Source organism: Colletotrichum lupini, chromosome 5 (genome assembly GCF_023278565.1).
Source record: "Colletotrichum lupini chromosome 5, complete sequence".
NCBI lineage: Eukaryota > Fungi > Ascomycota > Sordariomycetes > Glomerellales > Glomerellaceae > Colletotrichum > Colletotrichum lupini.
The window spans coordinates 1116263-1143843 of record NC_064678.1 but is presented as its reverse complement, the minus strand read 5'-3'; the positions used below and the strand labels follow the sequence as shown (position 1 = coordinate 1143843).

At 53.2% G+C, this 27581-nt stretch overlaps 9 protein-coding genes across 9 annotated transcripts; 3 read left to right on the top strand and 6 right to left on the bottom strand.

Moving 5' to 3' along the window:
- Window positions 1-348: 348 nt before the first annotated feature.
- CLUP02_09765 (uncharacterized protein) lies at window positions 349-2767 on the bottom strand (the record flags this gene model as incomplete). Its single annotated transcript, XM_049288743.1, has 3 exons — window positions 349-1338; window positions 1416-2292; window positions 2544-2767. 3 exons carry the CDS (start codon window positions 2765-2767, stop codon window positions 349-351), a joined length of 2091 nt encoding a protein of 696 aa, XP_049145887.1.
- Window positions 2768-4002: 1235 nt separating this feature from the next.
- CLUP02_09764 (uncharacterized protein) lies at window positions 4003-7730 on the top strand (the record flags this gene model as incomplete). Its single annotated transcript, XM_049288742.1, has 9 exons — window positions 4003-5463; window positions 5849-5976; window positions 6193-6510; window positions 6568-6584; window positions 6706-6941; window positions 6999-7058; window positions 7127-7259; window positions 7326-7564; window positions 7698-7730. 9 exons carry the CDS (start codon window positions 4003-4005, stop codon window positions 7728-7730), a joined length of 2625 nt encoding a protein of 874 aa, XP_049145886.1.
- Window positions 7731-8375: 645 nt separating this feature from the next.
- CLUP02_09763 (uncharacterized protein) lies at window positions 8376-8561 on the top strand (the record flags this gene model as incomplete). Its single annotated transcript, XM_049288741.1, has 1 exon — window positions 8376-8561. One exon carries the CDS (start codon window positions 8376-8378, stop codon window positions 8559-8561), a length of 186 nt encoding a protein of 61 aa, XP_049145885.1.
- A 116-nt stretch (window positions 8562-8677) lies between these two features.
- CLUP02_09762 (mitomycin radical oxidase) lies at window positions 8678-9689 on the bottom strand (the record flags this gene model as incomplete). Its single annotated transcript, XM_049288740.1, has 3 exons — window positions 8678-8955; window positions 9025-9227; window positions 9286-9689. 3 exons carry the CDS (start codon window positions 9687-9689, stop codon window positions 8678-8680), a joined length of 885 nt encoding a protein of 294 aa, XP_049145884.1.
- Window positions 9690-10332: 643 nt separating this feature from the next.
- CLUP02_09761 (uncharacterized protein) lies at window positions 10333-11588 on the bottom strand (the record flags this gene model as incomplete). The annotated part of the gene is made up of 3 exons (XM_049288739.1): window positions 10333-10942; window positions 11011-11151; window positions 11239-11588. 3 exons carry the CDS (start codon window positions 11586-11588, stop codon window positions 10333-10335), a joined length of 1101 nt encoding a protein of 366 aa, XP_049145883.1.
- Window positions 11589-11874: 286 nt separating this feature from the next.
- On the bottom strand, window positions 11875-12210 carry CLUP02_09760 (uncharacterized protein; the record flags this gene model as incomplete). Its single annotated transcript, XM_049288738.1, has 3 exons — window positions 11875-11973; window positions 12042-12063; window positions 12146-12210. The coding sequence occupies 3 exons, from the start codon at window positions 12208-12210 to the stop codon at window positions 11875-11877; spliced, it is 186 nt and encodes a 61-aa protein (XP_049145882.1).
- Window positions 12211-12448: 238 nt separating this feature from the next.
- CLUP02_09759 (uncharacterized protein) lies at window positions 12449-12913 on the top strand (the record flags this gene model as incomplete). Its single annotated transcript, XM_049288737.1, has 3 exons — window positions 12449-12485; window positions 12556-12799; window positions 12859-12913. The coding sequence occupies 3 exons, from the start codon at window positions 12449-12451 to the stop codon at window positions 12911-12913; spliced, it is 336 nt and encodes a 111-aa protein (XP_049145881.1).
- Window positions 12914-13171: 258 nt separating this feature from the next.
- Window positions 13172-16380, bottom strand: CLUP02_09758 (subtilase; the record flags this gene model as incomplete). Its single annotated transcript, XM_049288736.1, has 9 exons — window positions 13172-13268; window positions 13341-13585; window positions 13644-13731; window positions 13794-13902; window positions 13956-14065; window positions 14124-15439; window positions 15495-15609; window positions 15663-15820; window positions 15874-16380. The coding sequence occupies 9 exons, from the start codon at window positions 16378-16380 to the stop codon at window positions 13172-13174; spliced, it is 2745 nt and encodes a 914-aa protein (XP_049145880.1).
- An 809-nt stretch (window positions 16381-17189) lies between these two features.
- CLUP02_09757 (uncharacterized protein) lies at window positions 17190-27551 on the bottom strand (the record flags this gene model as incomplete). Its single annotated transcript, XM_049288735.1, has 30 exons — window positions 17190-17670; window positions 17730-18103; window positions 18191-18231; window positions 18288-18650; window positions 18723-18856; window positions 18924-18955; window positions 19005-19042; window positions 19114-19323; window positions 19378-19516; window positions 19699-19761; window positions 20168-20357; window positions 20424-20477; window positions 20556-20934; window positions 21019-21162; window positions 21198-21338; window positions 21462-23327; window positions 23438-23879; window positions 23955-24128; window positions 24179-24246; window positions 24336-24514; window positions 24697-24769; window positions 24834-24865; window positions 24921-25316; window positions 25383-25557; window positions 25623-25999; window positions 26073-26093; window positions 26153-26273; window positions 26327-26360; window positions 26413-27193; window positions 27256-27551. 30 exons carry the CDS (start codon window positions 27549-27551, stop codon window positions 17190-17192), a joined length of 7818 nt encoding a protein of 2605 aa, XP_049145879.1.
- Window positions 27552-27581: the final 30 nt, after the last annotated feature.

Here is a 27581-nt window from a genome sequence, read left to right as displayed (position 1 = left end):
AGTGAGTTCCCATAACTGGTTCACCGTTTCTACGCCAGGGAATGTGCCAGCTATCCCGACTACCACGACTCCATGTGATGGGAAGTCTGCAAAAATGCGGCTATCTTAGAGTTTGCACCAATTGGTATACATCCACTGACTTTATGACGCAGCCAATTTGACCATCAACCGAGGACCTCACTGAGGCGTACAGCTGGTCCGGGAGCCACAGATCTGGCGCATCATCATCGAGTAATTAAACAAGCTGTTCAACTTTGGCGATGTAAGTGGAAAAATGATACTATCCATGTATTGACGCATCAACAACGAGGCCGACTCGCGTATCTAACGACAAGTCTCAACTACGGTCTACGTCGTGAGGTATATCAAGGTCCCCAACTCGGTCGTGGTCTCCTCCCCTTCGAGGCTGAGGGAACTCACGAGTTGATATATACCGCCATAGTCGCCATCAAGACCTCGGAGAAGTCCCCGGTCAACCGCTCTTACCAGTCGTTTCATGAACAAGGCCATCGAGGTACCTTGAGGCGTCTTCCTGCCTTCTTCTGCTTCAAGTCCCTCCACAGACGAGAAGCAGCTTTGCGGAAGCGTGAGAACACCAGCCAAGTAATACCATGCCAGCGCGCGATCTCTGTAGAGTAGGGCCATGTCGCCTTTCTGCGGATCATGAATAGTATCACTTAGCGTCGCGCGCCACCCAGGGTAGAGGACCGCAAGCGCACTACGAATCTCCTGCGCCCGCCCATGGAAGAAAAGTTCTAGCGCAGTAGAATTGGCCATTTGGCGGCGTCCGAGTTCGTACTGCGTTTTTGCCTGCCACGCGTGGAGGAGAATCCCGTGCGTAACAGCGAACTTGCCCATGAGCGTCTGAGGCATATGCTCTTGATCGGCCAGGCCGCGGAGGACAAGTTCCATGACTACAGAGAAGACGGGTGTGCGTAGCTGCTGGTGCCCGCCGGCGTGCCTGAGGCGGCGCCATTCCGCTTCGTTGGGCGCTTGGAACAGCGCCTCGGGCTCGGGTAAGTGCAGCTGCATCTCGCACGTCGGGATATGGGGCACCCCCCCTTTTAAGACGCTTCGGAGACAATCCAGGGCATACAAGACGAAGGCCAGCCTACGGAAGTTCTCTGCATCTACCCAGTCTATCCACCGTGGGTCGGGACCAAGGTTTTTCAACCGGGAGCCGTCAAAGATGTGCGCGCGGCGAGCTAGAGAAACAATGTCCTCAAAGGGGATGGCACTGCCTGCGCAATGGGTAGCGTTCATTGGATTCTCGAGCATGATCAGAAGCCAACAGGCCTGTAGCGTAGATACCGACGGCTCTTTTGCATTTCCCAGGGCCTGATCATGCTTCAACTCAGCAGTTGGTCTCAACCATGAGAATGCATGGAGAGCAAGTTTGACGAGTCTTGACATACCTTGTCATTCTTGATTATAAAACGGTACGCCGCCACCAGCAAGCTTTGAAATTGTCGCGGCTGCAAGCCTAGGGACGGCGTATACGCCGCCGTAAAAAGGAACATTGCTAGCACGATAGACGTCGAGGCGGATGCAATACTGAAGGTTGGCAGGTGTGTGACCGGGGTCTTTTGGTGGTGACGAACAAAGTAGGAGTTCAAGATCATGCCCATGCTCCGCGTTTTGAAGAGATTGTGGATCCCCGGCACGTCCTCGCAAGCTGTAGAGAGGAAGTCAACGATCACCATGCGGTGGTGTTCTAACGGATCCAGCTGAAGGAGACTTAGTCCGAGAGGGGCTAGACCCGGATCGACAGATACCCGTCGCGGGTCAATAGATGCCAACTCATCATGGGGGCTTGTAGCAGCAACGCTGTCGATAGGAGGTTCGTTCGCCGTCACGTTTGGGCCGAGTGTGACCTCGCCGGGGGCCGTCCAAAGCATTTCTGGCCCACCCGTTGTCCATGAAAAGGTAGAAAGTACGTCGAACGGCTCGTCCGTCGCGGCGAATGGGTCAATGGTTGGTATCCAATGTTGTTCAGACATGTCATCCATAGGCAAGATGAGAGAAAAGAGGGTGCCTTGGCCATTGCTTGCCGGGCCCGGGCTTTGCGCTGAAAACGGCGCGGAGGCAGAGGCAGAGGAAGAGGCAGACCCCGCGCTCGTCTGCCCGACAGATGCGGATGTCTCTCTAGAAATCAACAGCTGATCAGAAGCTGGGGAACTTGCCGATGCCTTGCTGCTTGAGCATGCTGATAGAGAGCCGTTATCCTGGACCCTCGACTGAGCAGCGTCATCCGTAGCATGCCGAAGCATCCGACGATGCGCAAAGACGCACCTTGACGGGGTTTGAGAGCACCGGCTGCAAGGCTGTTGTCCATCGCATCTAGTCTTGCGATCCCTACATGGATTGCAGGCTCGGTTCAGGGGGCGAACAGCGGAACGGGCTCCCGGAACGGCCCGGCTGCAGGTGGTAAGATGCCGGATCAGAACGTCTCTTGGAGTTCGCTTTAGTTTGTGGCTTGATTGAACAGCTTGAAAGTAAGAGGGAGAGGTAGTAAAAGAATATGTCACGATGACTTGGCTTACCGGCGGCCAAACGAGGTACCGCAAAATTCGCACACCCATTGCTTGGTGCCTCCGTGTGAGGCGAGATGCCGCTGAAGGTGTGCTAAGCGAGTAAAGGTCTTGTTGCAGACGCGGCATTTATTTGAGGTCGGAATACGGTCGGCACAAAGACTGTTGCCCTTTTCACTGGCAAGCTCTGCCCTCTGAGCCACGACACTTGGAGCAAGGAGATCACGAGATGGCATGGCTCGAAATCGCCAACGGCCGGGGGAACTAGGAAGGCTTCTAGATGTTGGAACATAGAGAAGGGGTCGGCAGACGGGCTGGAGAAGGCAGCGGGACGGGTCACGGGCGGCCCTGCTCCAGGATCAAACGAAGATGATTCACAGGCGGCCAAAAAAGCGGCTATGAACCTCGGTGGGATGAATAATCATCACGCCAGTACGGCAAGCCCCAGTAGACATTTGCAGAGACATTTGGGGATTCACTGCTGGGTGGGCACTACACCGCTTTGTTTCACTGTCTTCTCATCAAAATGGCTCAAAGTCCACTTATCGGATGTCTGCAAGAGCAAGGTCTGGAGGTTACTTGGATTTGCTCGCGGTCGCAATCTGCAAGGGAGCCGGCCTGGTTCCGAGTGGACGAGTTGGCCAGTGGGGCAGTGAAAGCAGGGCAATCCGCGATTGTTCGATAATTGTGACCGAACTGAGGTCAGAGCGAGGCGATTACTCGCGCTGCATCAGATGTGCATCGTATGAAGAAGACCCAGGTAGCGACGGTTGTGGGTGGACAGCATCAAACATTCAGCTGCGGCGACATTGGAAATCATGGGGAGTGGCTTGGGAGCCCGGGCACGACCAGGCGAACGAAACCCTACTAATGTATAAATGGCCCGGCGTCGTCAGGCCGGGATTCAGGTTCGGGATCCGGAGCTGACTTACATCCTGCAGATCTCCCAGGCAAGATTTCCTCCCAGTGCCACTTTCATCATTCATGCTACCTCTAGATTCGAAATAATGATCAGAGCAATCATGTTAAATAGTGTACAAGTAGCCGTCACGAGGAAAAACAGGGGTGACTTGCGAAGTAATGTCTACCTTAACTTATGGAACCCCTGTAAATATATTGTCCGCCTTCACGGGACCGAGAGCTGTGTTCCGAGATACTACCATGTCCGTCGCGGGGGGTTCCGGACGGCGGGTAAGTGCTACGTCAAGACATTTGTCCTGTAGTACACATCAGCTATGTGACCTCCTAAGTTAAGTCAAGAATGTGGGTAACTTCCGAACGCACCTGACTGGCAATGGAATTCACCCACAACTCCACACAGGATTCTCATTATATACAGAGTAATCAATCGACGCTTCAGGGCGACGAGAATGGAAGGGGGCAACTCAGAAAAGCACATCTACAGCAGACTCATTGCAACTACTTTGGCAGGACGCCTTTACTTCCCAGTATTAACCCTCAACCCAAAATCATGGCGGAACCTATCAAAGTAGACTACCTCGTCGTCGGCGCAGGCGGAATGGGAATGGCCTTCGTTGATACTTTGCTCTCGGACACCAAAGCTACTGTGGCACTCGTCGATCGCTATAGCCGCCCCGGAGGTCACTGGACCACGGCCTACCCTTTTGTGAGGCTACACCAGCCCTCCGCCTTCTATGGTGTCAACTCAAAGAAGTTGGGCAGTGGATTCATCGACCAAGTCGGCTGGAACAAAGGCCTACATGAACTGGCTAGCAGCGATGAGGTCTTGGCATACTACGATCAGGTTTTGAACCAACGCTTCCTACCGTCTGGACGAGTCCAGTACTTCCCCAACTGCAATTATCAAAGCGGCGGCAAGTTCGTCTCCATGATATCGGGCAAGAGTTTCCACTTAACTAGCGGTTTCACCCGGATTGTGGACTCCACGTACATGCGCGTGAAGGTGCCATCTATGGGTCCTCCATCGTACCAGGTGGCTTCCGACGTCTCCTTTGTGACGCCAAACTCACTATCGAGGATTTCGCAGCCCTTCGCCAACTTTACCATCGTCGGCGCCGGCAAGACGGGCATCGACACTTGCCTATGGTTACTTTCGCGAGGAGTCGACGCCTCGAAGTTAACATGGATCATGCCACGAGACTCGTGGCTTTTTGACCGCAGCGAGAGTCAGCCAGGCGCCGACTTTGCCACGAGGACCCTCAGTTGTTTTCCCGCGCAGATGGAGGCCATCATGATGGCCGCATCTGTGAGCGATCTGTTGAAACGGCTGGAAGAAAAGGGACATCTCATGCGCATCAGCGACGACGTCTGGCCAACCATGTTCCGTTGTGCCTCCGTGTCTGTGACCGAGCTCGAGCAGCTCAAGAAGATCACGAACATTGTCCGCCAGGGCCGAGTCGTCAGCATCGGGCTTAACGAGGTGAAGTTCGACAATGGGGTCAGCTACCAGCCGCAGCCAAACACCCTCTTTGTCGACTGTACGGCGGACGGACTGGAGAAGCGTGAAGCAGTCCCTGTTTTCAACGGAAATTTGATCACTTTGCAGTCTGTCCGTAAATGCCAACAGGTCTTCAGCGCAGCCTTCATCGCCCATGTCGAGACAGCTTACAGCGATGATGAAACTAAGAACAAGCTCTGCCGCCCCATCCCGCATCCGGATCAGGATTTTGACTGGCTTCTTACCACATACCTCGATTTTCAGAACTCCCTGCTCTGGACTGCCCAGCCCAAAACCACAAAGTGGCTTTCCCAGGCTCGTCTGGACTGGATCGGCGCCTTACTAGCATTTCCCCGTACCGACGACGACCGTGACTCCGAATCGTCGATGAAACAGCAGGTCTCGAGCTGGGATATGGCTCCGCAGATCCATGCGGCGTGCGAGAAGCTCAAGGCTTTGCTTGCCCAGCTTCCGTCGAAGGACGCGGAACGAGTCAAGGAGCAGATCAATGGCGTTTAAATGTGAAACATATAAGGCAGGTCCTACGAGGCGCTGGGTGCCGCAGTCGCTTCCGTTCTCGTCTCAAGCCGGACAGCATGGTGTGCGTCGGTGGTAAATCTTCAAGTGTAAGCATTGTAGATTGTAGATTCAGCGTTGATCAAAAGCTTGTAATCGTAGCCCGAGTCACATGTAGATAAAGCCTCTCAAAACTGGCCAGTTGCGCTCTTAAGTAGAGTAGCCTAATACAGGGCAAGCTGAACTCGCTGCTTTCCTTTCCCACCAGCTTGCGCGACTACATAAAGCCCGTGTTTACAGGATCTCTGAAGCCTAAGAGTTCAAAGTTGCCACGCAACAGCAACAGATTCGGGACCCGTAACACCTCGTCCGTCGGTCCCAGGTCGGGTCTGAAACTTTCGAGAACAAGTCAGGGAATCTTAGTCCAGAGTTTCTCGATCCTGAGTTCAAGATAACCTTTGACGCCCAGCTGACACTGATAATTGAGCCAGGACACGACAGCAGACTTAAGTCAAGCTCATTATTACGCACATCAAGAGCTTTCCAAACTATCGACAACATCTTACTGACGGGATCCGAAGGACGCAAGACAACTAAAGACTTGCTGCTTTGACTTTCTTTCCCCCGGATTAGCAGTTACCGTTGCAGTAGCTCTTGCTCTTGGGGTTCTTGATGCAGGTCTCGTTATTTCCCGCCCACCGTATCATCACATCATTTGGGGGGCAGATCCGTCAAGAACCTTGCCGGCGCAGTCTCTCACCGCGGACTTGTACCAAAGAGCGGCGTCGGAGCAGGCGTCGAGGACGAAAAGAGACTTGAGCTGTGCGGCGACGTCCTCGTCGCCGGCCTCGAGGTAACATTCTATCTCGGAAACGACTTGGGCCCGGATCTTGTCGAGGAGGGTACGCCACTGCGCATCGGTGCCCGGGCCGTAGGCGGTGCGGTAGGTGGTGAAGCCCCAGCTACCGCAGAATTCGCTCACGTCGCCTCCGGCGGTCCAAGAGGTGCCCGCCGGGGGGCGGAAACAACTTTTGAGGATTGCGGGTAGTTTGGAGATAGCCCTGGTGTGTGTGTGTCTGACTGTGACTGATGTATATGTAGGGGTGTTGGATGGGATTGTGAGTCGGACAAGGCTTGGCCGATGGGGTTGTACACTAGAATCAGTAGATTGGTATGGCAGCCGATGCCTGGAGGGGAAATGAGTCCATGCGGTTGTGTTGGAAGTCGTCTTGTTGGAAGTCGTTGGGACAAAGATGCGTTCCACACTTGTTTCCTTTGCTATCGCCTCCCTGGCCACCGCCGCTGCCGCGCGGACTTCACGCCGCCACCCCGCCCACGTCCGCCGGCAGACCGGCCCCGTCGCTCCGAGGACCGCCTCAGACTGCGCCTACTACGACACCGCCGTCGACAGGTCCTACAACTGCGACTTTTTCCAGATCGAATGGGGTCTCTCGGCTCCTGACTTCCTGGACTATGTAAGTTTCCCCTACCTTAGACGCCAATGACCACCAACCGATGACAGCAAACTACAGAACCCCAGCGTCGGCGCCGACTGCTCCGGCATCGTCGTCGGAAACTCCTACTGTGTGGAGGTCAACTACGGTCTCCCCCGTCCAACAACAAGAGTCACAGCAACCTTGCCCGCGACCACCACCATCAGGCCGTCTCCGGCGACACGTGCCAGGGCATCGTCAACAAGTACGGTACCTTTGACCTGAACCAGTTCTACGGCTGGAACCCGGCAGTGGGCAACACATGCTCAGGACTCTGGCTCGGTTACTACTACTGCATTGGTAAGTCCATCTCTCTAGACAACGACTCTTTCACACAAGTTCACACGACTGAATCAGCCGTCACAGGCACCCTAACCACTACCAGCACGACCGCCGCCCCGGCCCCTCCCGCCGAAACCTGCAACCCATCCGCGCCTACGCCCACGCAGCCGTCCGCTATCTGCGGCTGCAAGAAATGGCACCTGATCGGCAGCGGCAACACGTGCGACGCCATCACCAAGCAGTACGGCGTCACTCTTTCCGACTTCACCAGTTGGACCCCCAGTGTGGGATCCACGTGTACCAGACTGTGGCTTGGATACTACGTATGCGTAGCCAAGGGATCGATTGCATTCGCTGGGATATTTAATGTAGTTCCCTTCTCTTCGTTTATATCCCTGTCGATATGCCTATTGTCTAGCGAATTCTGGTTGTGAGAGTTACATGGTGCAACTCTAGGCTTCTACACTAATGCTCTACTTTTGGTTCTGATCGGTTGTGGAGTGGAGGGTGGGTACTTACCGATTTGGCGGTTGTTATTGCGGTGGACTTTGAAGTATGGATGTTCATGAAGTGAAATGGGCATCGACTTTCACATCGTAGACACGATGGAGTTATGCACATTTGATAACACCCAAAAGAACCTCGCTTGGGAAAACGTGATGGTTGATCATCGAAGATTCGTTTGTAGCATTCTGGATTAACACGAGATGAGGATGGGCTATCAGAGCAAAAGCCTCAAGTCGTTTTTATTTCACCATTCACTCAAACCATGGAGTCATCCATGGGATATGATCAGAAATCTACAGGCCGGATGGAATAATTCATGAGTATGAAAGGGATGAATTCTCACCCTAGACGTCAAATTGAGCTAGGTATGTTGAGCCAAGTCAAGACAGCTCTCTGAGATTTCTCGACCTCCAAAAAGTCCATATAGAGGCGAGAACCGCGCCTAGCCTGGTGACTTAACCCATTGATATCCTTAGTTCCGATCTCCAAAGGTGAACGGGATTGGACCCTAGACCAAGTTCGCGCTTCGGACTCGCGTCTCAGGTTGTCTCTCCTCCCCAAACCACCACATACGACCATACCCATTGGAAAACTCGGGATCCCGTCCGCTCTCCCATAGATAAGCCAATGAGGGCCGGATTAGTAGTTGGGTCGGTGACGACCAGCGAATACCTGAGGTTGTATGTTTTTGATCTTTTTGTTATGGTTGGTGACGATGTGAGGCTCAGTGGAGATGTTTGTAGATTGGCGGCGTCGATGGTGCATTGCAGAGTCTGTGCGTTCTGTAGGTGGCTGAGAACTCTCAGTACTTGACTGAAATGTTAATCATTCTTTGTTCATAATTCGAAATAGATCGATAAGTCCAGAACGTTGATGAATTGTTTACATGAGATATGAAGCTAATGTCGTTCAACCTCTGGCAGATTATTCTAGGCGCCTAGCTTGTAACCGCCAGGCATAAGATGTTGAAACGTTCCCTCCTTGTCGTACTTCTGTGAGATAGCCTTCATCTTCTTGACGTTCTCCTCTCCGCAAGTGCTGATGACATCGGCGGTCTCGGCAGCGTTGTTCATCCACTGATTCAGCATCAGAGCATCGCGCTTCCGAGCCAGCTCTGTGGCCTTGGCCAAGAAGTCAGCGTCCATCTGAAGGGCCGTTGCATCATCGTCGGCGTTACCCCAGCTCGTTCTCAGGTTGAGCGCTGCGGCTGGTTGATTAGTTCACTATTTGCGTAATAGACAAGGCCCGCCATTGTCAAAAGTGTAGTTGCACTTACAGTTCTGGTTGACCTCCTGCCAGCCACCCGTGTTGCCGCCCTTTCTATTAGACTCTTGTACAGCGTGAGGAGTGACGGGGTTCCAAGAAAAGCCGATGATGTGGTCAGCAAGAGTCGAAGATGCGTAGTGAGAGAAGAATAGTTCAGAGACCTCCTTGTAGAGCTCCTGGTCCGCCTTCACGTTGATAATGCCGCGACCAATACTGCAGAAAGTGTACACGTAAGCATCTTTCTAATAAAGAGATTAGATCTACTACTAACCGCTGGGTATAAACTGCCAAAAACTCGGGTGTCACGGCCTTGGATGCCTCGGCGGTGAGAGTGTTGCGAGAAAAGTTTGTTGCAATGGGGCCCACATCAATCAGATGTTGAAGTGCTGTGGGATAAGAACTTGTGAAGTTGACTTTGCCAGTGAAAGAGTTGAGGTCAATGGTAGTGAGGTTGATTGCGGGGATGACCATCTCCATGCAGGTGACCATGAGCTGTGAGTCGTCGAGCAGCGCTCCAGTTTGGATCTCACAGAACGCATCCAGGGCAGCGTCGGCTTGGCTCAGGTTATACGAGATGGTGCCAGAGAAGATCCCGTTGGTAAGAGGGAAGGTCTTCGTATCAACACGCTTTGTGTAGATGACTTCTCTCCGCTGATTGTCAACTTTCCCGCGCATAAACTGACTCCATCGATCGAGCTTTCCAACCACTCATCATAGACTCAACACTGATGAATCGTAATGGGTCAGGGAAGCGATTTTGTCTACTCCCTCCCATGAGGGCTCGCCACACCTGATGGAACCAAGGTGCCCAGCTCTCCGGCGGCCAACATCAATAAATTGCGACTGCACGTGCTCTGATCCGCGACACTACGATCTTGCTCCTCGACGAGACGACCAGTGTCCTTGATACAGAGAGGTCCACGCTGCGCTGGCTGATGCTGCAGAGCGGATTGACAGGACCACTATTGCTATGGCTAAGTCCATCTAGAGTGTCTTGGTACTACTAAGGTCGCCGATTTGATCTACGTATTACACAGGGCCCAGGGGCCCCCTTCAGGAGATGGAAACACACTAGGAAATATTCTCAGCTGAGGGTTTGTACCACAAGATGTGCGAGACACAGTCATTGGATTAAAGAGTTGTAGTGGATGATTTCAGAATGGATGGTAATCTGGCCAACTTCATCGACTACGTTGCGCATCGAACGTGGTTTCCGTATCGTACTCAAGCTGTTCCCACCGACTAAGGTAGCGATCTTTAAAACTCTGCTTAGGTCGACTTGTGCTCTTCCCCTGGGGAAATTCCAACAGATCTGTGCTTAACTTCCTCGCGTCACGTCAGCCAAGCCGTTGAAGTCCTTCAAGAACGCCCATCGACCCTTCTCATGCCAACCCTTTGACTTCCATTCGTTGATGGTCTTTGGAAACATGTCGACTATCTCGGGAATAGAATCATCGTGTGCCATGGTAACAAACACATTGTCGTACCCGTCCATCTCTTGCACCTTGGCAATCGTTGCATCCGCAGCTCCGTGATCATGAGTGTACTCGGCATATCGAGGGTCTCGCGTAATTGTATAGAATGGAGCTCCACAAAGCCCGCCCTGAGGACCTTTGTGATCATCAGACGTCAGCCCACGACAAGGGGAAGATGGTCCTGAAGTCGGCGAGCCAAGACGAAAGTCGCTTGGGGTTTTGCGGCGTGCAGAAGGTCGGAACTCTCCACAGTGATGGCACGAGTCGGCACCCATGAAGACGAATGTGTCCGGGTTGCTTGTTGTCCGGGCTAGCGCTCCAACATGGCCGATGCTGTGTCCAGGAGCATCAACGATGTAGAACGAGCCGTCACCGAAGTAATCGAAAGCTGTGAACGGACCAAGAGGGACACAGCTGGCCTTTTCAAAGTTGACCTCGTCCACTGATTTCCCACTATATTGACCATTCTCAGCTCTCGATACGTTTTAAGTACCTTTTGGACATGTTATACATCAACTCACCTCAGATCGCTGGCTAGCAGTGGCGCCAGATCATCGTCGGGATAACCTAAACGGAAAGCATCCACGAACCCCGGGCCAACGACAACTCGTGTAGTATCGGGAAACAAACTGAGATCTCCGACATGATCCCAATGATGGTGACTATATCCAGCCCATATTAGGATGTCCTTGGCGGGAACAGAAAGAAGTACCGAATCAGGCACATGGGAAGTTATTAGGGATACACACCTCAATACCACAGCCTCTATGTCGCCTGGAGCGATTCTCTCGCGGTTCAGAATATCAACGATATCCTCTTTCAGTTTGATTTCAATCTCGTCGTTCTGAATCTCTGATAGCGAAACCGGGCTGAGTTTGTGCCAGTCCTTTCGTAGACCGAGGTCGAAGAGGACTTTCCTGCCGGTAGAACTCTCGATCAGGAAGACGAGACATGGAAGGTCGTTGAATGTTTCATGCTCAGGTATGATAGGCTCAACATAAGGCGCTGTAGGCACTCCGCGAAGGAAACAGTTGTTGAGGACGGACACCTTGACTGAGGCGCCGGACGGGCATGGGAGGTTATGCGGCAACGTTTCCATTCTGCCTCTTGCTATTTTGTCTCCGGGTGGCCTTCTCTTCTGAGTTGCTGCAAGAGGCTAGAAGCAAGAGTTAATGATCTATTGTCAAGGAGTGTGTGTTGCGTATAAGAGAAACAAACCGAGGAGAGGAAATCAATTATAGGTGATTTACGAGATCCGTTTCAAGACTGAGGTGAGCATACTACCTCGTACTTAAGTACCTTCGACGGTCCGCGAGTGCAGAGCCATTTCAGTAGCATTTTCCAATGAATGGAGGCCCACCGCTACAGATAAGCCCGCCACACGCTCAGAAGTACACGCTCAGAAGGTTCTTGTCTCGAGCACCCAGCTTCCACTCGCAAGGAGCCAGTAGATAAGGGTAACTGTGTTTCCGGCAATTGTCCCACTTAGAGCAGCATTTGATCCAATGAAAGGAGCGCTTTAAGTAGTCTTCAGCGCCGCCGAGGTCGGCACAGCCGAGTCAAGCATCCTCTTACTGGGGCGTCGTCAACTAATTCGGCATAGCACGCAGGTTGAAAACTACCCCACACAGCTTTGCCCCGCTATCCGTCGACTACATCGCCTGAACTTTCCCATAGGGGTCAGAATATGGCTTCACTTTCCCATAGGGGTTCGGGGACATGCTTCAGAATTTTCAACAAATTTGTTGAGATAAGGATGTTCCGGTGGCTCCCGGATAATGAAAATTTCACACAAGGTGGTTACGACCGAAAATTAGTCAGTTCTCAACAGAAAAGGGAGGGGTTGTCACGAATATCATCCTGATACCCAGCTCCATCATCGTTCCAATTTCATCTCCAGCTTGAGAAGTCACAACGCTTTCCACTCGCCAGTATACCGATATACGAAATTTCTCAATAATGGCGGATCGCTACAAGCTTGCATACTCCGTGCCACGTGAGTAGAGCCTTAAGGCCTAAAATACTTCGAGAATATGGCTCTTGCTGACATCGTCACGTATGCTCAGGTTCTCATTTAGATGCCACTAAGGCAGCCATCTTTGAAGCTGGTGGCGGTACCTACGATAACGGCAAATACATTCATGTCGCTTTCGAGAGCCCAGGCACATGCCAGTTCATACCTGTCTCTGCTGCGGGAGCTACCCCTCACACCGGTAACACCGATCAACTCGCGCAGGTACCCGAATACAAGGTCGAGATCCTGTGCGTCGGGCGCGATGTTACGAGAGAGGCAGTTTCTGCCTTGAAAAGGTACTTGAGCCCAGCCACGGGCGATTCAAGGGCGCACTGGATGCTGACAAAGGCTGCAGAACGCACCCATACGAGGTGCCGCCATATGAGGTGCATAAACTCGAAGACTTTTGAAGCACAACTTCATCATCGTACATCACGTCTAAAAGAAGCGGAAAATCAGCATGGAGACTCAAGATTAATGTAACCGATGCTTATGGTCGGGAAGCAGATCCTTTCTTGGTAGCAAAGTCGAAGGAATTTTGTTTGATGATAATTAGGTTTGAGGTTTATAGAATTGATTTCTTTGATGTTAAAGCTCCCAGAACCCGTACAATCGCAATCCACTGTTAGAGCATGAAGCTCTAGATGTTCGGCAGAGGCACATGTGGCCTAAAGAGGCAGCACAGTAATGGCGGGCGTCTGCCAAACGTCCCAGTCTTCTGCAACCTCGGGCTCTCCAAAGGGCCTCAAGGCAGCAATACGGAACCTGCGTGACAAGAATTAGGATTATGTGATAACAAAGGAATAGGTATGCCATCGACTAAGAATAGGCTCTTACTTGTATGATCCAGGCTGGATGTGTGAACCGTCGGCGAATCGTCCGAGCCAGTAGTAAATACCTCTTCTTGCACGAGGTTGCGAGTAGAGAGGAAGGGAGAAAATGTCGTCCTCGTTATCTTCACCTGGAATAAACCAAGCTGAGTTGGCAGTTCCGTTCCAAGCGGTTGCTGAGCCGACGAAACCCTTCTGACCAACAACAGGAGGGTATGACCATTGGGCTTCGCTGTAATTACCTGAGAAAATCTGTGCAAATCATTAGCTCGACATTCCCATACTAGCTACGGACATGATCTTGACTTACGTCCCAGCGGAACTCCTTGGTTCCCCAAACAAATTGAGTGAATAATTTAGGGAAGTCTTGTGCTTCTCGGGTGAGGTTGAAGGTGAAGCTAGCAGATGTATGTCAGCTCCCGTACCAGATGTAGACGTCCGTTGCTGTTTGGCAACTTACTTTGACTTTTGTTCGAGCTTGATTGCATTCACGCCAGAGGTGAGATAAGGATTGTTCCATCCGTAGTCCCAGACGTTTTCAATCGTTTCCTTTAAGTCGGAGGCAACGCCTACAGTTTCATTAGTTTAAGAAGATCAGGCACCTGTGGAGAAATAAACTGACCGAAGTAAGGAATACCAAGTTCCTCTCCGTTACTACCGCTGACAAGAATCTTGCCACTGTACACTGGCAACTTATTGGCATCTGCTCCCTCAGGAACGCTAAATGTGAACCTATTATTCCTCGTCAGCTGTCGTCTCATGGTGGCATATTGTGAGGATGAGATCATACTCTGTTGACTCGGTCTCTCCCGCTGCGATAGTAAACTCCTGGGGCAGAGAAACCTCGGGTGTAAGCTTGAAAGGATCAAGGTCCGCGTAAAGAGGAATCCCAGGAACCGCAAACTGAGTCTGCCCTGGTACAGAGGGGGTGTATGCCGTGTATCCACCAGCATCCTGCACCGAGAACTTGTACGTAACAGTCTCTGTGCCACGATTCGTGATCTCCACCGTGTGCGTGCCCTTGAAGTGGGCTGTATCATTGAGCTCGAACTTGCGGCCGTCGAAGCTGAGCTCGGTAGTGTACCCAAGAACCTTTTGCGCATCAACAAATCCTCCACCGACTTGTGTCGTTGGCGCCCAGAAACCATAGTCAGTCGAGGTAGTCGCCCAGTCAGCCCACGGTACGGCGTGCGCAGTCGACGTAATGCGCGCGACAAGGCGGCGCGCCCATTCCGGATCATCCTTGTGCGCGGCCCGACCGCCGAACTTGCCCACCCACAACGCGGCAACACCGCTGATATAGGGAGTCGCCATGCTCGTGCCGCTCAACACACGGTATTCGTTCGTAGGGTAGGTGCTGAGGATCTTTGTGCCCGGGCCAGCGACGTCGGGCTTGAGGGCGAGGTCGTAGGTGCTACCCCACGAGGAGAATAAGGATGGCCGTCCGCCTCCTGCGTTGCGGAGACCAACGTAGTGGGCAGTGGAGATGTCGAAGGAGGCGGTCACGTTGCCGCCGTCAAGGATAGCGGCAATGATGGCGTCACCAGCGTTTGCTTCGATGGCTCCGGTGAGACCTGTAAGGTTAGAGCTTACGGCGTTCTTGTATGGGCCGGCGTCATTGTAGAAGAGAACGTAGCGGGCACCGAAGGCCGCGACGTTAGTGTGCTTGACGGTGTTGGTGCAGCCGCCGGTTCTGACGAGAACTACAGTATTGTTGAGTGAGGTTGTGTTCGCTGGGAGAGGCAGGCATGCGTCATTAGTGATTGAAGAGTTGAGACTTATGGGTTTGATGGGCCAGTCGACGATGGTGTCTGGGAAGAAGCCGGATCCGGGTATGTAGGCGATCTCGGTCTTGTTGGAGTTGCCCTTCAAGTTGAACTTTGCGGAGAAGGCTTGGGCAGGGAACACTCCCGGGTCAGAAGATGCCACGGTCAAGACGTGCTCGCCAGATGCACCGTTTGCCATGTCGAAGGGGCCATCCTGTCCAGAGTTACCAGCAGCAAAGACGACAACGACGCCGTTGTCGACAATTCTGGACGCGACGACAGCGAGAGCATTGGTTGTGAAACCGCTGGTTTCTCCAACACTGGCACTGATGATATCGGCCTAGGCGCAGTGTTAGTCGATCTCCCATTGTAAAAGGTATGTCCCATCATCTTACACCAGAGTCGTACGCCTTGAGGAAACCTTCGATAACTGTCTCCTCGTTTGAGTAGCCACTGCTGCCAAATACCTTGAATGACAACAACTTGGCTCTGGGAGCTACGCCAACGAACCTGATCAGAGTTAGTTGTGCTTCTTGAGCAAGTAGGAACTTGGAGCTGCTTACTGGTCGCTTTTCCCAGCAATGATACCAGCAACATGAGTTCCGTGGCCATATCTATCCATGGGGTCGTCATCCGGCTGAGCTGGCGCATCAGGCCAAGCATCGCCAACAAGGTCGTAGCCTCCAGCAACGGTAAAGTTGGGACCAATGCCTCCTCCCAACTACATTCGATTAATCATCTGCAACCAAGCCTGGTTAAAGTCGAAGTACTTACTGCAGGATGGGTGTACTGAACACCACTGTCGACAATAGCAACAATAGCCCCTTCGCCCAAGACTCCATCCTCGTGAAGCTTCTCAACTCCAGTGAGTCCATGGACGGAGTAATTCAGCGCCGCCGCATCATCGCTGTACGATTCGCCCTCGACGGTCGGAAGGATTTGCATGACCTGAGACTTGTAGACCGTTGCAACAACAGGCTCGTCGCCGTCGTCAAGCGCACTCCTCACGGACTCGGGGCTGCATCCTCCATCGCACTCGACTGTGACGGCAGGGAAAATGTCTGAGTCGAACTGCTTCACGACACGGAGACCCGGAAATCCAGCAGCAACTTTCGCGGCGACGCGAGAACCGTGGGCGCGCGACTTGTACTCGACGATGTACCGCTTCGGCGCAGGATCGCTGGGACTGGTGGTGTCATTGAGAGACCGGGGTGTGAATTGATGAAGAGCATCTGCGGCTCCGAAGAGCAAAGCTGCGATGGCTATTCCTGCTGCGCGCATGGCTGCGATGGGAAACACGATCCAGAAACGAGTGTAAAAGTCGTGCAGATGCTACAACAGAGAGTGCACGACTACCTTGGGACGGCCATCGTGGAATGATTAAGTCTTTCCGCATCTCTTTGAAGTATCCATAGACCTTATTTGCCAAGGAGCACGGCATGTCGTTCATCCCACCTGCCCAATAAGGTCCGCCGCGCATCTTTAATCCTGTGGTGATTCTTGTCACATTGCAGCGGGAGTGATCCACTGAGGTGACATTGAACGACGCACCCATAGGGCGATTCGGTGTTTTTTTAAGGCAAGCAATATCGAGAAGCAGGGGATGTTGCTGGAATTTCGGGTCTAGCGGGATAGCGAGATGAGTGAATACGAGCTTTTAACGTTAAATCATGGTCGTGACCAGGGGCAGCTTCTGACCTTAACGCGGAATGCCGGATGGTGAAAGTCTTAGCCTATGTCATCGCTCTGGTATTGATTAAACACCATCTTGTCCAGAATGGCATTCTCTCACGATGTTAAGCGGACCAATCCGTCTCGATGTGGTACGAATAAGGTGCGGGCAGTTGAGGGGCTTGTCCAAGGAGGGATGGCAGACTTGCTGAAATCGCGATCAACGGACGCGGATCCCTGCAAGCCAAGAAACATCACGGCTCTCAATTGCAATCTCCAACGGCCAACATGAACAGGTACGAGAAGATCATCGCGAACTTCTCCACGGCCAGCTAGCGTCGGACAAATATGGTTATTACCGTTTCTTAAAATACAAAAGCGTAAAACAAAGTGGTATCTGGTTACAATGGTATGTTCAATCATGCTTTATCCGTTCGTATCGCCAAATCTCCTTCGAGTTCGACAGCCGACGCCTTCATCCCCTGCTCCAGATCTGACGTCCCCGCAGAACTATGTCGTGAGATTTCCGTATGCTGCGTATGCATCGCCGAATCCCCTCCAAAGGTATCGTGGTTTAGCTGGATGGTACTACCGTCAGACACCGCCCGCGCGTGGCCATGCTTCACGCCCCCGTTTCGCGCTTCCTTAGAACCTACGGTCGCGGGTATCTCTTCGGACCCGGGGCCACGCTGTCGGCCGACGTCGCCGCGGTTGGAGCCCAGCATGCGGGGGAAGAAGCGCATGGCGAGTGGTTTGAGAGTGATGAGACTAGCGCAGACGATGGCTGTGTTTAATTCTACGACGGACCATTTTGCTATGCCTGGGCTGTCTAATGTTGGGTCGCGAGAGTATTTCGCGACGATGAGGGATGGTATACGGAGGATGGAGACCACGCAGATGCTGAGATGGATGTTGGTCAGATGGATACGTTGACCGCACGAGTACTCGGAACCACTTACAAAAAGCCGAGCGCAAAGATGAGATATAGCCCAATCTTCTGCCGGCGAGACTGCTTGATCTTGGGCAGAATCGGTAATGGCAGGATAAGAATCGCAAAGTCGGTAAGGATATTCAGAGCGGCATTGACGAACCAGGCAATGCCCTGGCTGAAGCAGACGCCAGTGACGGCACGGTCCCAGTTCTTGGTAATGGGCACGCAGAAGAATATCGAGGATAAGACCGTCCATAGCGACACGCACACCACGAAAAATAGGACCACGTAGCATGCCTTACGGTAATTGAGGTCTCTAAGGATTCTCAGGTAGAGAAGGAGGATCGAGACTTTGACGCAGGCGAGGCCAGTGTTGTAGAATATTATAGTGAGGTATGCCCACTATGTTTCGGGGTGATTAGCTGGATTCTTTCGTACAAACTGATTTTAGAGTTATCATGCCTTGAAAAAGGTTTGTTGCTGATAAACGCTGAGAGTCGAGAACTCCTCGGCCATGCCCGTCTTGACCTCTGCGTTATGTCAGTCATACCATTACCATGCTGTTGGAGAGTGGGTATTGACTTACGAAGGCACATGCCAATAGAAGTCGCCGCTGAGAAAAGCTGTTTAACCAGAGTATTAGCCCAGTTCAAGTTATCGATGCCCAGGAACCCCAGATGCCTGGTATCTTGGTTGCCTTGGCACCTGCCCTTCACCTCGACATCAGGCCGTGATCTCGAGACTTGACATACCCATGCGATGAATATGCACCAGTCCTCCTTTCCTAGCAGTCGCGCGGGATATAATCGTGCGAAAAACCGCAGGCCGACGATGAGACCAGCGAGTCCGACCGAAATGGTCGCGCAAGCTATGACGGCCTTCCCATGGGGAGCGAACCCCGGCGCGCCTCCGTCCTCAATGATGTCCGATTCCACTTCCATATCCATGTCTACTTCGTGATGCGACCGAGCCGTGGCCGTCGCCGTGGGGCCGTGCGATCATCGCCGCGCGGGTCCGCCACGCTCGTCCGACAGGGGTGGCCGCTCGCGAGCCGGACTGATGTTTGCGTTGCGATCCAGTTCCTGTAGTCCCGTAGTCCCGTAGGGCTGCGTTATGATCGTGGGTCCTGGCCGTGAACTATTGTGGGACTCGTTTCTGTCTCTTGTGTTTGGGTGAATGAATGAAACCCAGGAACAGTAGGGGAAAAGGGGGCAGATGGCACGGCATATCAATCAAAGTCGCAAGATTGTCAGGCTAATCCGATGTTGGGAGTCTCTTTGGGTTAGTTCAAGTCATAGCGAACAGGTCCCGGAGGAGGCGTCCCATCCAGCCCTGAGAGAACTGCAAGGGCAGTGTAACACGCCACAGAAAGAAGGCGTCCCCATCCGTCTTCCAAGTTAGTACGAATTTACCGGTTACACCAAGAAAAGGTGGACTAAGACAGGCTTGAGCGGGACGAGACGAAACCAAAGTGACGATGAGGGTGGTGGGCTTTCCTGTTGGTATGAAGTGAGAGGCAACTAAACTCCGTTTCGATAGTGTAAAGCCGAAAATCCAAGTTGATGGGATGGAATAAGATTTGCCAATCGTGGATTGCTTGATTTGCTTAAGAACGCGAGTCTCTAGGATAGGAAGTCTATGGTGGAGGGGCAGAGTGGAAGACAAGAGTCACTCACCTGCAGCCAAAGCCAGGAAACATCCGTGCCTCTTCCAAGGTGATGCCACCAACTGCAGGACAAGATTAACGGGCATATACCAGGCGCGAACTCTCCGCCAACATTCAAGCTTCTCTGTGGTCGAGGACGTGCGAATCATCTGAAGTCTGTCTCCCCCCACCCATCCCCCTCCGTCTTGCCCCTCCCAGTATTGTACCTACTTCATCTACCGTGTTACCGCAAGAGGTTGCCTGGCGCGGTAGAATTGATAGCAATTGGATCGCAGATTGAAGGAGATTTAAACTCCCGTCATGCCTAAGATTTAAGAATCAAACAGGGCACTGGCCCCAAAGCGGTGGGATGGGGCGTCAACGCACAGGCTACGATGGAGGGAAACAGGCTAAGCTGTTTAATGATTAGTTGGAATAATCAGCCGAAATGGGATGAAGAGGTCTCGGATATTTAGTGGGAGCTTGTGGAACTAGGATCATTGCTGGTGTCTATTCTCGGAGTATGTGTGTTCCGCACCCACACGCTGGGTATCCCGCACCCATACTAGGCTCGTTCAGGCAAGTAGTGGGCAGCACGTGATTACATTGCCGAACGGCAGTCACGTGCTGCGCTCTCGGCGCGCCTTCCTTTTGTTTTTACTTCTATTTAGACGCGTATTTCCCTCGCCTAAACACCTCATTTTTAAACTATTTTCAACTCAAGAAAGGTACTTTTTCTAATACCAAAATATGGGCTCTAGAGACGTATTTCCTCTGAGCAAATCATGACTTTCAAAGTCGTCGTTTTGAGAAACGCGTACAGCCAGTATCGGAAAGAGGGTATAGCAGAGGAAGGTGCAGCAGAGGAAGGTACAGCAGAGGAAGGTGCAGCAGAGGAAGGTGCAGCAGAGGAAGGTGCAGCAGAGGAAGGTATAGGAGACCAAGGCGGGACGCACCTTCCATTCTCCAGAAATTTCCGGAATAATAGTAGCTCCGGGCCAGAAGTGGCTGCTGCGGCGGTGCAATCACGTGCTGCCCACCACTTGCCTGAACGAGCCTAGTATGGGTGCGGGATACCCAACGTGTGGGTGCGGAATACACATACTCCTATTCTCGAGGTCGGCGTCGATGCTTTAAGATTAGGTCATGTTTAGGTGCGGATTTCGCCTGAGTCGCCCGCGGTTCATTAGGTTCGTCTTTGCCAAAAACGTGTTTCTTCGCTGTGATGATGTGTGAATGAGACCGGACCAGAGCCTCCATGATCGCGAGCGGGCTGTGCTATCATAGAGCAGGTAGATCTGGCGCCCGCTCCGAGCATACAGGTCCCAAATCCGGGCCGGATGGTCTTGAGGATCATCTCTTGCTCTGTCCCGTTCACTGAGTGCACATATCAAAGCAAGCACTGACCCCTTGCCGCGCGTGGACTCTGGCGATGAAGTGGTGTGGTGTAGGGTTTCCCATGGCCGCATAGCTCTGAAGATGGGATCAAATACCTTACTCTGCGGTGATTGATGATGTCGTTCATTACTCGGTGATGGGGGGACCGATACCGAGTTGTTCGGGTACCGGTCGCAAGACGTCGGCCGAGCTTTCTTTTGTGTGTGAGTGCTAGTGGACAAAATCTCTCGATGAGTACTCCGTAAACGTTGATCAAATTGGATGATCTGCTGACTGATATCTTGATCACCAGTATCGCTGGTCATGTATTCAAGCTCCAATCCCACCACATCAGGTTGGGATGGCTGAGTGAGAATTCTGAGAATCATCACTTCGATCAGGATCGAGGGGAGCCGGCACGGCGCGTACGCAGCACCACCTACGTAGCGTCGCACTTGAGCTTTGGTGGTCTACGTTGGTCCGCCTCGAGACAATATCCTGCCGGAAGGGAAGATGAAAGACATTTAGCGCTAGACACTTTGAAGATTTGATGACAGATTACTGGTATCCGGTTAACATACAATGTCGCAGCACGCAAACTACAAATATCAATGGCTCATTGGACAGGGTCTAGAACCAGGGTCCGTCTCCTTCGTGTCACACGCCACATACCAGACAAACACTTCTTCACTCTTTACAGCCCACCCCAAGTCGTTCCCTCGCTGATCGAGAACTCACCCTGGAGATCTCCGACCCGGACGCCATATGTCCCCCGTTCCAGCCTCCAAGCCTTCTCCGCCTCATCCCAGTAGCTGCACGCGATCTTGGCGTCGACCTCAAGCTCCACCGCGACCGACTCGCCAGGTTGCACCAGAACCTTCTTGAAGGCCTTGAGCTCGCGCTCCGGTCGCCAGACGCCGGTCGGCGTCTCCTTTGCCGGGTTAACGTAGAGCTGTACGACCTCCTTTCCGGCGCGGTCTCCCGAGTTGGTCACCTTGACAGAAACCTTGAGCTTCGCGTCATTGTCTGCCCCAGTCACACTAGTCGTGAGATCAGAGTACTTGAAGGTGGTGTATGAAAGGCCGTATCCAAAGGGGAAGCGGGAGCGCTTCGCCGCCTCGGCGTGACGATATCCCATGCCCATACCCTCAGCGTAGCGGAACTTGTGGGTGCCGTCCTCCTGCTTGGTAGCGGGGAAATCACCATAGGTGGGGGCATCCTCGAGCGACTTGAACCACGTCGTCGCGAGGCGTCCGCTGGGGTTTGTTGCGCCGGTGAGGATATCCGCTGTCGCCTGCGCGCCCTCCTGGCCGGGGAAGTGGGCGTTGAGCACCGCGTCAACGTCGTCCACGACAGCGCTGATGTCGATGGGGTTGCCGCAGTGCAGCACCAGGACGGTCTTCTTTGATACGGCAGCGACGGCCTTGATCAACGCCGCTTGGTTTTCCGGAATGCGGATGTCTTCCAGATCGTAACCTTCCGACTCGTATTGCTCGTTGCGGCCGGCGTAGATGATGCTCACATCCGAGGCCTTGGCGAGTTCCACAGCCTCGGCAATGGCGGCCTCGTCGGAGCGGTGCTCCTCGAAGCCGATTGATGCCGCGTAGGGGGTGGGCTCGCCCTTGACCAGGTGATCCCAGGACTTGTTGACGAGCTTGACATCGTAAGCCTGACCAGCGTTCATCTGCAGCTGCACGCGCGTCTCGAGCTTGACGTGGTTGAAGATGAACTGCTCCGTGGCAATCTTCTTTTGAGGACCAGACAGAATCTCCTTGCCGTCAACGACAAGGGAGAAATCTCCGGTGGCCTGCACCGCGAGAGTGTGTTCGCCAGTCGTCTGGGGCGTCAGCTTGGTAAGAAGCTCGAAGCGAGAGCCAGGGACCTTAAGTCCGGCCTTGAACTCGCCCAGCATCCAGACGTTGGCCTTCTCCTGGAACTCGGTGAGGATCGGCTCCGGGGTGTCGTCGTTGTAGTACTTCACGTCGACGCCGTTGCGTCCGTCTTGTGCTGTGAGCTGCGCAGTGGGAGCAACGGGAATGACTCTGCGTGTGCGAACACCGGCGTGGTAGCGAACGCTCTCTTCCCCAGAGAAGGCCTCCTTCAAGACCTTGAACGGCGAGTGGCGGTACTGGGGCGTGCAAGACGCGCTTCCACCGCCAGTCACAACGGGAGATCCAGCAAACTCGCCAATGAGGGCAACCTTGGGCTTGTCTGCGGGGTTGATGGGCAGGGCCTGGTTATCGTTTTTGAGCAGGATGATGCCACTCGCCGCGAGCTCCCTGGAGATCTTGTTCGTCTCCTCGTTAATCTCGGATCTTTCAGGCTCGTCGCTGAAGCTGGTCCGCGTGCGGTTTCGCAGCTCCAGCATCTTGAGCGCCCTGGCATTGATCTCCGCCTCGGTTATTTGGCCCGATCGTACGGCCTCGGCGAGTCTCTTGCCTCGGAATACGGGGAAGGGCATCTCAAGATCGAGACCGGCCTTGACAGGCTCGACCACGTTGTGGACGGCGAACCAGTCGGACATGACGATGCCCTCGAAACCCCACTCCTTTCTCAAGACGCCTTCGATGAGGGGACCGTGTTCGCTGCAGAATGTGCCGTCGACTTTGTTGTACCTGTGCCAAATCGTTGTTAGTACAGACTTTCAAGCTCCGTAGATGGCGCAGATATGTATCCGTAGAAAGAGCAGAAAGAGCCTTACGCAGTCATGACACCAGTAGGGTTTGAAGTCCGCAACAAGTGCTGCCAAGCAGCAATGTAAATCTCCCTCAGCGGTCGGCTGTCAGGCGACGCGTCAACATCGTAAAAGTGTCTCAGCGTCTCCGAATCGTTGCAAACAAAGTGCTTGGGGCAGGCCCCGAGACCCTGGCTCTGAATACCGTTGACGATGGCACCCGCCAGCTGTCCAGACAGCAACGGGTCCTCGCTGAAGCACTCAAAGTTGCGTCCCGCGCGGGGGTCTCGGTGGATGTTGATCGTCGGGCCTAGGACGACTTGAGCGCTCTTCTCACGGCCTTGGTGAGCGAGGCGCTCGCCCAGGCGGCCGAGGAGCTCGGCGTCCCATGTCGATCCAAGGCAGGCTGTGTTGGGGAAGCACGCTGTTGTGAGGTCGGCTGTGATCCCTGAGGGGCGCACGCCGGCGATCGAATCTGCTACCTATGGGTGGGAATGTCAGCTCGCTTCTTCGTTTCTGCGCCGGGTTTGCGCCATAGGGTCTTGGGACAAACTCACTCTGATGGGAGGAAGGTTCAAGCGAGCGACGCCTGCTGCCGTGGAAAAGTCACGGCCAGACAGGAGAGTGATCTTCTCCTCAAGCGTGAGCTCAGACAGCAAAGTCGCGAAATCTCTGTCGTCAACCTGAGAACCCATGGTGGCGAATGTGAATGTGAATGGTAATTTGAAGATCTGACAAGGTGGTTTCGGGACCTTGAAGGTGACAGGTTAGAGAAGATTACTCGTTCGATCTGGAGGTCGCTAGAGAATGTGTTGCAGTTGCTGAAGAAAACCTCAATGGCAGCTCTGGCTTTTTAGATGAGAACTCTCAAGGATCGCAATTGTTATTGTCCCATGCTACAAAAGATCGTGAACCCCGGATTCCGACGTCTAGCTTACCACACTTCCCCATGTGATGATGTAAAAATGTCGGCCAAAGGCGACCGATCTCGCCGACCCCGGAATCTCCCCTCCTCCAAGAGTGCAAGGCTCCCCGCGAGATCAGATCGGTTTCTCCAAAACCCCCCACATACCGCCCCTCAGTTGTCAGCATTAGTGTGGTGTGCGGCGGCTTGCCCCTCGATGAGGCTCCGTGTCACCTTCGGCTTTTCCGGAGAGTCAAAGGGACCCCCCAATTATTGTCGGCTTTTCAGCGTTGTGGGAATCTCCGGGGTCATATGCACGCTATTTAAAGTCCAAAAGACGCGTTTGTGGCAATAAAGGCCGGCAGTTCTCCAAAACAACATCGCCGAGTTGTCACATTGGCCCAGTCTCGCTGGTAATAGCTGAGGCTTGGTCATTATGTGTATGATCATCTCGTAAACACGACCGGTCTATCGGCCGAACAGGGTCAAATGTCAACAAAGGCACCATATTGACTGAAGTAATTATGAGTACGCTCATGCGAGCCTTCAAGATGTTCGGAGTTTCTGGCTGTGAAGATGTGTCATCATTGTTCTATTTTTTCATTTCATCGGCATCTACTGCATTGATCTCGGATCATCGAGCGCCATAAACAGCGAATTTGTCCCCTCAAAGTCCGCGAACTGCATTGCGAACCCAAAGTCCATCTCGTTGTCGAGAATGTTCAACGGGCCCCAGTAATGATTGAGTTGGAGCATGGCATCAGCCGGTGGCATCGCGGGAATCTGTAGATCTGCGGGGGTCGACGCGGAAAACTTTTTCTCCGCCTTCTGGATGGCCTTGTGTAATAACTTGGCTGACCTCAGCGCGACAACGCACTCGTCCATGGTCTCGAGTATTTCAATGGCCATGCCAACTAACTTCAAGAGAGGCTGCACCTCGGGCTCTGTCGCTTCTTGTGTCACGTAAACTAGGATCATGGATGCTGCGAAGACAGTGTATGTTGTGTTGTAAAACCTGTGAGACCGTGGAATTAGCAGGGCGGCTCATTTACCGATCGCAAACAGTATGGAAAGTACTGACCATGTGCGGAAAAAGTCATGATGCTGATACGTCTGATAGATGATTTCAATGGTCTGCTTCGCAGACTCGAGGCAGAGGTGAATGCCTTCCTGCGAGCCCGGAATGGAGGCCCGCTCCGCCGAGGTTGACGTGAGAATAATCGACCCAAAGAGGAGTATCCTTATGTTGAGAAACCCTGCATGGCATTGTCAGATACAGCCCAAACCTCAACCGCAAGCGAAACCGGGGGGTAAAACTCACGCATAGTCAAGACAAGCCTCTGCCTCTTCATCCACTGAGCCTCCTTGACGCTCTTCAGCGAGCGCGGCTCGACGGATGTGGTAGGGCGGATAGGCTCAGACAGACTTTCCGCCCATCGCTGCAGATCCTGGCCGATTTGGTGCGCCAGGTGGACGGTTCGTGGTACCGTCGTCTCCGGGAGATAGATCCCCAAACAGATGCTTCGGATGATTTTGGAGTAGTCTACCATACTTTTGATGATGGCGCATGAGGGTGGGTCTACCAGCTCTAGACTGCCGGAATATTCTGTGTCTGCTTCGCCAATGACAGGGAATAGTCGGTTGTGATATAAATCTGCGCCAAGTGTATCTGGTCTACCCATCGAGAAAGACATTTCTCTGAGAGGGAAGTTAGCATGTCTTTCTGCCTTCTCGGCACGAGCCGAACTTTTACTCCGGCTAGTATTCTTACGTTTCTAATGAATAGAGACCCCTGTTCAGATTTGTCAGTCATCTGCAATTCTCTAGACTCTCATTGCTCGGCATCCTTACCACCACGTTCTTGACTCGGCTCTGAGCTCAGCCGGTTCCTTCTTGACGTCGGGTCCGGGTTCTCGATTTATGCCCATCGCAAGCGCCGTTCTCACGGCAAGACCGACGTACATGTATGCCCCTGTTCAGAAGTTAGTACAGCAGAACAAGTCTCCAACAGCTTCAAGCACTCACAGTGAGCATTCAGCTCGTTCTGGCACACTTTGGCCTTTCAACAACGTCAGCGTCGAGCATCCTCAGTCGTGAAGCCCTAGACTCACCAAGAAGACATAGCATTGAACCATTTCCAGGTCCGTAACCATCCCCAGCTGATCGCACCGCCTCTTCGCCTCGTCAAAGAACTTCCGGCTCCACTGCAGGTTCTCAATCCCATCAATCGGTTCATCTTCCCGGACGCCAATGAGTGCGCCCAGCGACAATATGCTGTAATAGAGTGCAATAAAGCTGGAAGGCTCCCGCGCAACGTCCGGCTTCGACCACAGCTCCTCGCACCGGTCGAAGAAGATCTTCTTGTCGAGAATCGGATGGACAAAGTGTATGCTGGAGAAGAAGCTCTGGAGAAAGTGCCGGCACTGCGGGTAATGCGTCACCGGTCTCGCGGCCGACCTCGGCTCGGTGGCGGCTGCGGGCGTCTGTGTTTGGTCTGCCGAAGGCGAAGAGAAGGCCGGGTTGTGCAGGCTTGAAAGAAGAGTCCCGGCGTCGGAGTCAAGATCCGGGGAGATGACTGGTTCATCTCCTGTCCGTTGGACGTGTGATAGGAGAGCGACGGAGGATGAGCTGCCGTAGAACTCAACGTTCCGCGTGTGCCGGTTGACGCCGGAGATCTCTTGGCCGGCCGCGTTCCGTGACCGGGCGTTCGATGGTGAGCCGGCGGCGGTGCTCCGCGATGGCCGTCTCCGGAGGCTGCAGTCCGGGGAGAATCCCTCTGATATCTCGGGGACGTTGGCGATGACTGAGGCATTGTCATCGACCGACTGAGCCTTGACGGACTCGGCGACTGCGGAAAGGCTCTTGACCTGCTCTTCTAGTTGTCTCACATATCTGATAGGTGCCGATGAGGTAAGCTAAAGAGATCAAAGTTAAGTTGCCAAGGGAGCGCATACTCTGGAGTGTAGAGCCTCCTTGACATATCCTGGCCTTTGTAGACACATGTGGCATTCCGATCTAGTTTCCCGCGGTTAGCCCTAGGAACTCTTCCTATTGAGGCATTTTTGCCGGCAGAGATTTCATCATCGTCGTGGACAAACCTACTCTTGCAGTAGGTGCAAGGATACAACTCATCGCACTTGTTCTTCTTCGCCCTGCAGAGATCGCATGCGCGGGCGGCCCGGGGGCGACGGACCTTGATCCCCGAGTTCTGCGTCGTCCGCTGGGTCTCTGCAGCAGCAGCAGCGTCCATTGAACCAAGAACAAATAAGTAAACAAGACT